Source organism: Alosa alosa, chromosome 24 (assembly GCF_017589495.1).
Source record: "Alosa alosa isolate M-15738 ecotype Scorff River chromosome 24, AALO_Geno_1.1, whole genome shotgun sequence".
In the NCBI taxonomy this organism is placed as follows: domain Eukaryota; kingdom Metazoa; phylum Chordata; class Actinopteri; order Clupeiformes; family Clupeidae; genus Alosa; species Alosa alosa.
The window spans coordinates 25,972,274-25,984,661 of NC_063212.1; the positions used below are offsets into that span (position 1 = coordinate 25,972,274).

Below are 12,388 nucleotides of genomic sequence, written 5' to 3' on the forward strand. Positions count from 1 at the left end.
CAATACACTACAACTCCCAGTACACACCTGCAGGTCAGTGCCCACACACTACAACTCCCCGGCACACACCTACGGGCCAGTGCCCGCATTACAGCTCAGCACACACCTGCGGGTCGAGGGTGCCCACACGCCACAGCTCCCAGCACACACCTGCAGGCCAGTGACAACACACTACAACTCCCAGCACACACCTGCAGGGCCAGTGCCAACACACTACAACTCCCAGCAGCCAGCAGCCACCTGCAGGTCAGTGCCAACACACTACAACTCCCAGCACACACCTGCAGGTCAATGCCAACACACTACAACTCGGCAGCCAGCACCCACCTGCAGGTCAGTGCCAGCACACTACAACTCCCGGCAGCCACCTGCAGGTCGGTGCCAGCCACTGCAACTCCCGGTGCACACTGCCGTTCAGGTGCCAACACACTACAACTCAGTACCCACCTGCGGGTCGGTGCTAAGCTGCTACAACTCCCAGCACACACCTGCAGGTCAGTGTCATTGGGGATCGGATGCTAAACCTACACACAAGTAGACATGCTTTTCAATCGCATAGACTACAACTACTAAGTTGATCAAAGTAGCCTACGGATTTACTCTCATAGAAGCCCTACAATACCCCCACACACACACACGTGCCGCTCTCACATCTGATGACAGTGGACAGTGGAAGGTAATTGATGTATTATCATTATTGGAGTGAGTCAGCTCATCTCAGACGGTGTGTGTGTATGTGTGTGTGTGTGTGTGTGCCTACTACAGATCATTATTGGAGTGAGTCAGCTCATCTCAGACGTGGCTCTGACTGGAAACTCTCGCTTCCAAGAGTCTCTCTCCATCATCAACAACTTTGCCAACAGTGACAAGGCCATGAAGGTTTGTGTGTGTGTGTGTGTCTGTGTGTGTGTTATTGTTATTGATGATGATGACGTGATAGATGCATGGATGTTGTTTGAAGATATTATGAAAAAGTCCGCACAGAGCACTCATCACCTTTTACACAATCATGCAGCACACACACACCTACCACCACCTCCTACCTGTGTCTCACACAGTGCACACGTGCAGTACACAGAGAAGAATGCAGACAGACCAGTACCTACCAGCACACTGCACTCGTACACAATAGTAATGAGCATGTGCCTGTTAGTGTGTGTGTGTGTGTGTGTGTGTGTGTGCCATGTTTTTAAACATTGTCATTCTGGTGGTGTGTGGGTGTGTGAAATGATATGACCATACAGTGTGTTCAAACAGGCATGCTGAAAACAAATACAAATTCAGACATACCTGTGCCTCTGAACACACACACACACATTGAGGCTGGCCACACACACACGATGCGCGGGGTCAAATGCGGAGTTTGCGCTATTGTGTGTGTGTGTGTGTGCATGCTGCATGGTGTGTGTGTGTGTGCGCAGCGTGTGTGTGTGTGTGTGTATGCGTGGTGTGTTTGTGTGCGTGTGTGCTCTGTATGGTGTGTGTGTGTGTGGTGTGTGCGCACAGTGGTGGTGTGTGTGTGTGTGTGTGTGTGTGAGCAGTCCACAGCGTTCCCAGCGGAGGTGAAGGGTCTGACCAAGCGTATCCGCACGGTTCTGATGGCCACGGGCCCAGTTATGGCTGCCACCCAGAGATGCAGCTGACCTGGCACACAGCCTGGCCTGCTCCTACGCCTCAGCAGACACCTGAGCTGCGCCGCACCTGGCTGCACAGCATGGCCCGTGCGCACACTGGCACGGAGACTACTCAGAGGTGTGTGTGTGTGTGTGTGTGTGTGTGTGTGTGTGTGTGTGTGTGTGTGTGTGTGTGTGTGTGTGTGTGTCTGTGTGCATCGTGACCTGGCTGCACAGGAATGGCTCCGCGCTACACATCAAACACGGAGACTACTCAGAGGTGTGGGGTGTGTGTGTGTGTGTATTCAGAATCATGCTAAAGCTAACTCAGCGGCTCACGCCCACAGTGGGCAGTGCTCGACTTGGTTGTATTTCTTTCACTCAAGGGTCCAAGGTAGGGATCACGCGGTATCACGCGACTTTAATTTATTTTTCAGTGAGACACTGCAACAACCCAAATGAATCGCAGATGGCTCAAGGAGCAGGGCGTCCTCAGAAAAGAAATGGAGCCTGAAAAAACCTTTTACATGGTATTCCCCCACCAGACTTTAGCAAACTGGTTTAGAAATAATGTAATAGCTAGAAATATGCCTGTTCTGCCCTAATAAAGAAATATTTAGTTAATCAAGTAGTGAATCCAAGCCGCAGCCGTGAGACGAGGACAAATTAAACATTCTGGTTTTCTCCGAAAGGGCAACGATGATAGACAGACATCATTTGGATAAAATATAGAGGCGAAATCTCCAGCTGCTCCTGTTACATTTATTATAAACATTTTGATGGTCATAAGTTTACTTCTATTAGGGACTCGTTCGTTATTTATTTAAGGGCTACCGGAGGAGTTTTGGGAGCATTAGTCCAAAAAGATGTGACCTCCTCGCCAGCAAGGTATTTTTTCTATGATCTCCAAAGTGATTATGAAAATCACGTCAACTTTTTTCCGGTTTATCGCTTACTGTATTTTAACGCTTACATTTTATTATGCTTATCACAGGCTATCACGAAACTAAACCACAGTTAGCGAACACTTTAACAGTAGGGGGGAACTAATTGGGTATGAATCGCGAAACTTATTTCGCTACCTTTAGGAATATTCGCGCTTTGAGTAGGCTAGGTAACCGGACGTATTGAAACGGGACTAATGAAACATTCCGCCTTTCCAACGCAATAGATAGTCATCATTTGACAAAATATAGATATATTGACTCGCTGTTTAAACAAATGCCTTCTGTAATGGCCGGAGTTAAGGGTTGGCAACTACTTGATGGTCATGAAGTTTACTTCATTAGCGGTTTATTTTTTTGATTATTAAAGAGTGTTTTTCTATTTAAAGGTTTGACTTCGCTTATTCAGTAGTATATTTAGTGCCTTCCCAATCCCAGACGCTCATTATATTACATGTTTGTTTGTAATGGATGCAACCGCTAGATAGGCCATGCTTACAAATGAGTTGTTGGCCAAACCAAGATACAGCCCAGCAGCAATCTAGGACTGATCATACGTATTGAAGGGCCACCGGAGGAATTTCTTGAGGCTTCAGTTGGAAGCGGCTAATCTCTCTTGCCTGCTAGAAATTGTTCATAATGACCTCCTACAGAATTGTTAAAAAGACATGACCTCCCCAAGCAATTGTCTTCCACTCACACTTACAGCCACACTTTGTGATAACGTTTAAATTGTCTTCCTGAGTTTGCATGCTACCAGTCCCTTCCTTTTCAAATGTGTTGCGCCTGTTTCGCAATAATTTCATAAATAATCATATGTGATTGGTTGAAAAGGACAACAATCCCTGTGCATCGGGACCCCTAAACAATGCATGCCAACTTTTTCCGTGTTTATCACGATACCAACCTCCCCGCTTGTTCCTGCTGGCTCAATAATGCCTTCCAGAATATCCCACATTTTACCACTTCCCTATAACAGCCCCAAGCATCGGGCCTGTCTCTGTGCTGCTGCCCTGTTGCTACCTCCCTCGCCCTTCCAATGAAACAATAGATGTTCCCAACCATCGCTCTTGCTTGAAGGCTTAACTTAGAGTGATGTTACAATCCTGGCTCAGTTTAATGCTGATTGTCGTGGAGAGGCCATTCATTTCTTGTATGTTCGGGCCCAAGAGCAGTCTACGTAAAAGCACTCTGAGGCTACTCAGCTAAAAGAGAAAGAATTTCTTGTTTAGACATGTTCACTGCAAGTTGGGCTCTACCATAACCTCAATACTAACTCTGCACTGTAGACTGGCTATTTATATTTTTCTGTGAAATAAGCAAATGTATTTGTTCAACTTTATGAAGCTAGAATTACGATAGGGCAATGGAACATAATACATTTGATAAAGGACAGATACAAGCTGGGTTAGTGACAAATATAAACTTTGTGTGTTTCATGATGTCCATGGGAAGTGTTTTTCCCCATGCATTTATTCTAGGTTACTGTCAATGACTGCTGTGGAGAGAAGCGGGTTCTGTGTTTCGCCCATGCCAGTGACTGACGCGAGAGAAGGGGTTTGTGTTGTGTTGTGCTGTTTGCGTTAATTTATTTTCATTGGGGCATGCTGCTGGCCCATAGCTCTTCAGTTCTGACAAAGCCAAATTACTTTTGAAACAAATGAGCAGGAAGGCTTGTATGGTTATATTGTTTGACGGGGGGTCCCATGCAGCTTTCAGCTATTGTATTACTGAGAACATTCTTAACTCAATTCGACACTAATATTCAAAATGTTGAAAACTATTCCAAATAGCCTATAAAGCAGTTTAATTAAATGGAATGTTAGTTGTAAACAAAATTAGCTGGTGAGGCTCAGTCTCACAGATGTAAACTGTGGCCTTAGATGGCAGGAAAAATCTTCACGATAGGCCTATTAACTAATCCACCCGATTCACTGTGCTGGCTGGGGGAAGGGGGGGCCACTGGGGACAATCAGCCCAGTTAATCCAGCCCTGCCCCCAAAAATCACACCTTCCCACCTTCTGATAGCTTAAAAGAAGTCAAGAGGACTCCACCACAGACCTATATCACAAACCTGCGGTTTTGAAATCCCATGCAGCTACAGAGCCCATGAGGAAGCAATTCTTTGCATTGTAGGCATAACTAATATTACGCAATAACGCCGCCTAACAACAAACTAAAAACTAGGCTAATCATTGTCAACATGTAAATTAAAATGTAACATTATTGTGAATCAAATTAAATGTTCTCTTTGCAAACGAGGTATAGTAACAGAATAATTTAATAATGTTACAAAGATACTACATCAATCCGTGATGTTTCATTAGGCTACTAGGGTTTGTTTTGCTATGTGATTCATTTAGGCTAGGCCTTTTATTCGAAAATAGATTCACAAAGAATTTTAAAGCTAAACTTAGCTCCTAACTGGCGCAATTTGAGATAACTCCTAAAACAATGGAAGGCGTGGTCACCCTAACTTTAGGACTCCTCAATTTTCTTGAAGCAAAAAGTAATTCACGAAGCATTTCTTTTAGACCTAAAAAGTAGCACCTAAGTCTGGGACAGCTTAAGCCGAGAGGACTCCTAAATTCACCAAGACCTATTCCATAAACCTCTCCATTCATTTTGTATCTACATTGGCATGTTTTGAATAGCCTATACAAAGAACAGGAGCTTCCACCCGCGAACACCTTAATTCATAAAGGATGCAATAACTTACCAACAACAACCAAAACTACTCATTGTTGATATGTAAATGAAAATGTAATGCTACCAGAATCAAATTAAATGTTCTCTTTGCAAACATAGCCTAGGATATGGAGACAGATTAATTTAATATTGCAAACGAGGCTACTGCATCAATCCATAGGCTCTAATAGACTACTGCTATTTGTTTTGGTTTTACTCTTATTCATTTAGGCTAGCCTCTTTATTCAGTTAGTTAATCATCTTCCGCCCTTCGTGACTACTTATAGGAAGCAGACGTATCTCCGACCCGTCACCTGTCATCATCATCGGAAGAGAGGTGTTTCAACTCCCGCGATAACCGTCAGCCAATCAAGGTGGTCACACTTTAGTCAAGCTCGCTGTGTACGAGTAATGACGCTATCCATAGCCACGAAGACTACCCTAGTTTAGAGTTGTCTGAAAGGCTTCTAGAATAACTTAAGAGAAAACTCCAACTTAAAAATCTTATGCGATTAGGAGTAGCCTACTCCCTAGTACTAAGATAAAAGCCTCAGCAGGAATACCCCACGCCCCAGTTATCATCTTGTGTAGCGCATTTATCTGAGACCTGTCACCTATCATCGTAAGGGAGGTTTTTGAATCATGCCTGCTATAATCATCAGCCACTCAGCCAATCAAGGTGGTCACGCTTTGCCCATTTACCCAAATTAATGGTTGAATATTAGGCTACTGATGATCATTGTTATTTAAGAACATGCGAGGGTACTAAAAATGGTTTTAGAAAAATCATCATAACGACATTCCATGTGGTCTTGTTATTTACTGTAGGCTGCGCAAACCACATGCCTTTGGCTCTTTGGCAAGCCTGCATCTATTCATTCATTCAACCTTTATTTAATTTCTCGGAGGGTCATTGAGGGAAGCCCTCATTTTCTTAACAATGAAGAATTACAGAAGCGAAGCAAAGCGCCCATAAAACAAGACAACATTCGAGTAGCTCATGTTGAAGAGTTTTATATAAAGCCTGCGCTTGACAGTAATCCTCCTGCCCCTGATAGGTATAATACAGCTGTGGATAGTGTGAATGTTCAAGTAATAACACAATCCAATGTGTGTCTCAGTTGTCCCCGCTGACCACCTCACATTTCTCTAGATTTTGCAACGAACTTACATGACACAAATGCCATAAAATATGCCAGTTTTAGGACACAGAATAATGTTTGTAATGATACCAGGTAGGCTGTGGCATTGTCGGCTGCATGGTGAAGTGAAATTTTACTTTAAAACAACATTTGCCGACATCATCACGATCATCAGAATATTGCAACAGATCTCTGTGTTCCGGACTGAGGGTAACTTGTTAAGCCAGTGGTTCTCAAACTTTTATTTCATTCCCCACTTGACTGGAGCAAGTAAGGACTGATGATAGTGGAGATAACGTGGTTATCCCGAGGCTTTTGGAAAAGTCAAAGATCTCGACGTAGTTCATTAAAAATATAAGTTTCTCACGGCCCCAAACGGAGAGCCATACTTTTATTGTTTTTAATGCATCTCTATGCTACCACCACAAAATGTAGGCATGACATGATGAAGTAGGTTATCCAACTGTCGTGGTAAGTTAAATTATTTATTTACGAGCTGAGTGGGTTTTCAAACATTATGTGGTGACTTGGACATCTAACTAAATGCAATATCATCGTCCTCGTGATTCAAGAAAACAGAGGACCAGTGTTTTGTCAAATTGCAAATAGCTATTCATACTATCTTAATCTTGGAATATGGGTGAGGGGCGAAGGCTCAAAGCCAGCTAAATAAATGTAAATTCTGGCGACAAAAGCAGATGGTAATGTTTATTGTACAGAAAATAAAATGATACGTCGTTTAAACCAAACGTATTTCAGAAGTTATTGTTCAAGCTTCCCTATTGCGTAGTCTGGTTAAAATGTCGCCAGATAGTAACAAACGCAATAACAGCCTTCAGCTCACCGCGCTATGATTAATTTAAACAGTTATTTCTCACCGCCCAATTATCACAATTCATCGTTTTGATTTGCGAGGCCGCCAAACTCAATGACAACACAGATAGCACTCGATTTCGAAATTTTCACCACCGTAGTCAAGCCCTTGTCACCAAGTAGCTAAACTAGCAAGCCAATTGTATGCATGATTTATTTTGTTATTGAACGTAGCTGGGATTACCTCGGCAACAATTATGGTAAGTGAATGCAGGTGACGGGCTGCAAGCAGTGGGTGAGCCGAGACAGTGGCTGAAAGTGGCAATTAAAGCTCACGCAGCTCACGCAGCTCAATGCGAATGAAGTGGTCATTTGAAAGCGCCCACTGTAATGGAGTATGTACCAAACTCGTCTGAAACACACCTGACTGAATATGTGGGAACACCTCGGCCACCCAAGTCTTGAATGTGAATGACGTTGACACTCATCTGAATATGTGAACACGTTGACACCTGTCTGAAGAATATGCCTCAAAGTCGTTTTGACACCGGGTCTGAATGGCATGTGAACACTGACACCTGTATGCAGCCCCAAAACACTCTACTGCAAAACCGCTACCTAACTTAAGTGTTATTAATCTTATATTAAGATACAAAAAATCTATTTGGTATTGTTTATAAGCAAAGTTGTCTTGATAAGATGCCTTGAAACAAGTCAAACTCTTAAATTAAGTCAAACTAAAAATATACTAAAAATAACACTTGTTAGATAAACAGTTTTTGCGGTGTTGACACCTCTATCTGAACATGTCCAGCCTTGATGCTAAGATGCCATAATATGAAATGCGGCTCACACCAACAGACATATAGCAGCTAACTTTAGCGTGCTCACACCAGCAGACATATAGCAGCTAACTTTAGCGTGCTCACACCAACACAGATATAGCAGCTAATCCTTCTTAGCGCGTTTCATGCCCAACAGAGAGCATAGCAGGTTAACTTTAGCGTGCTCGAGCACTGACATATAGCAGCTTAACTTGTGAAGGTGAGCTCACACCAACATACATAGCAGCTAACTTAGCGTGCTCACACCAACAGAGATATATAAAGTTAAGCTAACTTAGCGGCGGTTGACACCACACAGATAAAGCAGCTAACTTTAGCGTGCTCACACCATCACAGATATAGCAGCTAACTTTAGCGTGCGTGCTGACAACAACACAGATATAGCAGCTAACTAGCTGGCTCACCAAAACAGATACATATAATTTAGCGTGTTCACACCAACACAGATATAATAGGCCAAGGTGCTGACACACCAACACAGATATAGCAGCTAACTTTAGCGTGCTGACACCAACAGACATATAGCAGCTAACTTTAGCGTGCTCACACCAACAGACATATAGCAGCTAACTTTAGCGTGCTCACACCAACAGAGATATAGCAGACAGATCTATCTGTGCAGAACAGAAACAGAACAGAAAGGAAACCCTGACCACACATATCTACGGGGGAAAATGGATCTTGCCTGACTCCTGAGCAGAAACAAAAGACATGGTCATGAGTCTCCAGGTCCTTCACTGCTGTGCTGAACTAAACCTAAACTAAATAACGTAAAACTCACACCAACACCTGCTCTAAATACGAATTATAAAACTAAAGACAACAAAAGATCAATCCCATAATGGAACGGGTTAAACAAAACTACCAAATTAACACAAAAGCCCAACAACAAATTCGATGTATAGCCGGGCACCACTGTTGCCCCAGTACCGCCGACGGGATCGGAAGGAAGTGAATGTGAGAGAGAGCGCCCAGACGCTAAAACAAGGCGCCCTTATAGACGTTGCTCAACCCACAATCAGCACTTGGCGGGACGGTGATGCCTGTAGGGGTATTGGAAGGAACAGCAGGAGGTGTAATGACGCAAGATGGCCTGTAGGGGACAGAAGGAACAGCAGGAGGTAATGACGCAAGATGGCCTGTAGGGGACAGAAGAAAGAGCAGGAGGTAATGACGCAAGATGGCCTGTAGGGGACAGAAGGAACAGCAGGAGGTAACGTAGCGCAACACGCAAACACTGTTCAGCCTCAATAGCGAATAGAGTGTCAGTATATTTGGAGGAGGAGGTGTTGTGGCAAAATAAGACGGAGGAGGAGGTGTTGTATTTGGAGGAGGAGGTGTTGTGTGTATTGCAGGAGGAGGTACAAAATACATCTGGAGGAGGAGGTGCTCAGTGTATTTGATAGGAGGAGGTTGTGTTGCAAAATAAGATCTGGATGAGGAGGTTGTGTGCAATGAGTGGAGGAGTAAACAGTATCTATGAGGAGGCATGCATTTGAGAGGAGGTGCTGTGCATATCGATATATGCCAGTATCTTGTGATGATAAAGCCGCGTACTTGGAGGAGGAGGTACAAAATACACTGGAGGAGGAGGTACAGTGCAACGTTACCTGGAGGAGAAGCTGCGTTGTGCATTTGCAGGAGGAGGTGTTGTGTATTTGGAGGAGGAGGTGTCAGTGCATTTGGCAGGAGGAGGTGCTGTGTGCATTTGAGGAGGAGGTACAGTGTACTATGGTGGAGGATAAGTGCTGTGTGTATTTGAGGAGGAGTGTTGTGATTGCATATGAGGTGTCAGTGGAGGAGGAGGTGTTGTGCATTTGCAGGAGGAGGTGCTGTGTGTAACAAGCACCTGGGAGGAGGAGGTGTCAGTATCTGCAGGAGGAGGTTGTGTGCATTTGGAGGAGGAGGTGTCAGTGCAATCACATCTGATGGAGGAGGTGCCGTACTGGCAGGAGGAGGTGCTGTGTGTATTCTGAGGATGCCAGTGTATCTACAGAGGAGTGTGCTGCATTTGAGGAGTGATAAGGTTGTGTACATTTGATGATGACAGTTGTGTGTACTTCAGGAGGAGGCCACAGGTGTACTGATGAGGAGGCACAGTGCACTCAGCATGATGATGCGCAGTACCTGGGAGGAGGAGGCCAGTGCATCTGATGATGAGTGCGCGCTGCGTGCGCCCGCACCTGGAGGATGATGCGCTGCGCGCGCCCAGCATCTGATGAGCAGCCGCGCTCGCGCGCATCTGCATGAGCGATGCGCTGCGCACGGGATGTGATGATGTGCGTCAGCGTATCCGCGCGATGAGGCCAGCATCTGGCGGCGATGCGCCAGCGCATTCGCGGCGATGATGCGCCAGTGCATCTGGATGATGATGCGCTCGCGTGCGACCCATATGATGATGCGTCGGTGCGCATCTGGAGGATATGCGCTGCGCATCTGCGATGATGCGCTGCGTGGAGCGATGATGTTTTAATTCGCGGCGATGAGCGTGCCCGTGCGCATCAAGACCCGATGATGATGCGCCAGTGCATCCGCGGCGATGATGCGCTGTGCGATGATGATGCGCCGCGCATCCTGATGATGCGCCGTGCGCCCACATCTGATGAGCAGCCGCGCTGTGCGCACCTATGATGAGCGCGCACATCTGGGATGATGATGCGCCTGCGCGCACTGCGATGATGCGCCTGTGCGTGCATCTGATGATGGAGGCGCTGCGCGCACTGATGATGATGCGCTGCGTGCATCTGATGATGATGCGCTTGCGTGCATCTGCGGCGATGATGCGCCGCGCATCTGATGATGATGCGCCTGCGCAATCACATCTGATGATAGCCGCGTCAGGCGCATCTGATGATGATGCGCCGTGCGCAATCACGAACGGGATGAGCAGCCGCGCCGTGCGTACCTGATGATGATGCGCCGCGCGCATCTGCGGCGATGATGCGCTGCGCGCACTATTGGCGATGCCGCGCAATCTGGCGATGATGCGCTGCGCGCATCTGATGATGCGCCTGCGCACCCGTTGGCGATGATGCGCTGCGCATACCTGATGATGATGCGCTCGTGCGATGATGATGCGCTGCGCATCTGGGATGATGATAGCTGCGTACCCGGCGATGATGCGCCTGCGTCAATCTGGGATGAGCGCGCTGCGTGCGTCCGCCGATCTGGGATGACAGCCGCGCCGCGCATCTGGCGATGATGCGCTGCGCATCTGGATGATGATGCGCCTGTGCGCATCTGCGGCGATGATGCGCCGCGCGCACTCCGCGGCGATGATGCGCCGGCGATGATGATGCGCCGCGCACGGATGATGATGCGCCGTGCGCGCCCACATCTGATGATGATGCGCTGCGCACTCCGGCGATGATGCGCCGTGCGCATCTGGGATGATGCGCTCGCGTAATCACACCTGGGATGATGATGCGCTCAAAAGCGCACTGATGATGAGCCGCTCGCGCGTAATTCGCGGCGATGATGCGCTGCGCGCATCTGATGATGATGCGCTCGCGCATCTGCTAAGGAGGCCAGCATCTGGGATGATGATGCGCCGTGCGCGCCCGCTGACCTGGGATGATGATGCGCCGCGTCACACCTGATGATAGCCGCGCCGCGCATACTCCGGGATGATGATGCCTGCGCATCGCGATGATGCGCCGGGTGCGCATCTGGGATATGATGCGCTGTGCGTAATCAGCCACCTGAGCGATGATGCGCTCGTGCGCGCACGGGATGATGATGCGCTGCGCGCACTCCGCGGCGATGAAAGGCTGTGCGCATCTGGATGATGATGCGCTGTGCGCATCACACCTGGATGAGCAGCCGCGCCGCGCACCCGGGATGATGATGCGCTGCACCGGCGATGATGCGCCGTGCGTACTCCGGGATGATGATGCGCCAGCATTACCTGAGCGATGATGCGTCAGTGCACCTGCGGCGATGATGCGCTGTGCGCATCGATGATGATGCTGCGCGCATCTGATGATGCGCCGCGGATGATGAGCGCGCTGCGTGCATCTGGGATGATGATGCCAGGCCCAACGGATGATGATGCGCTGCGCGGCAACAACATCTGGTGCCAGGCCGCGCTGTGCGTGCATCTGGCGATGCTGTGCACCCGCGGCAAGATGATGCTGTGCACACGGAGGATGATGCGCTGCGTGCACTGCGATGATGCGCTGTGCGCATCTGGGATGATGATGCGCTGTGCATCTGATGATGATGCGCTGCGTGCAATCACACGGGATGAGCGATGCTGCGCATCGGGATGTGATATGCGCCAGTGCATCCACACCTGGAGGATGATGCGCATTCGATGATGATGCTTCGTGCACGGAGCAGC

At 47.5% G+C, this 12,388-nt stretch overlaps 1 protein-coding gene across 1 annotated transcript in view; it reads left to right on the forward strand.

Annotated features, from left to right (window-relative positions):
• dock11 (dedicator of cytokinesis 11) overlaps positions 1 to 12,388 on the forward strand; it is a 163,740-nt gene that overhangs the window by 114,740 nt on the left and 36,612 nt on the right. The window contains 5 exon segments of the mRNA XM_048236079.1: positions 766 to 879; positions 1,542 to 1,621; positions 1,623 to 1,677; positions 1,679 to 1,731; positions 1,872 to 1,893. Of these exon segments, the coding sequence (XP_048092036.1) occupies positions 766 to 879; positions 1,542 to 1,621; positions 1,623 to 1,677; positions 1,679 to 1,731; positions 1,872 to 1,893 (324 nt within the window).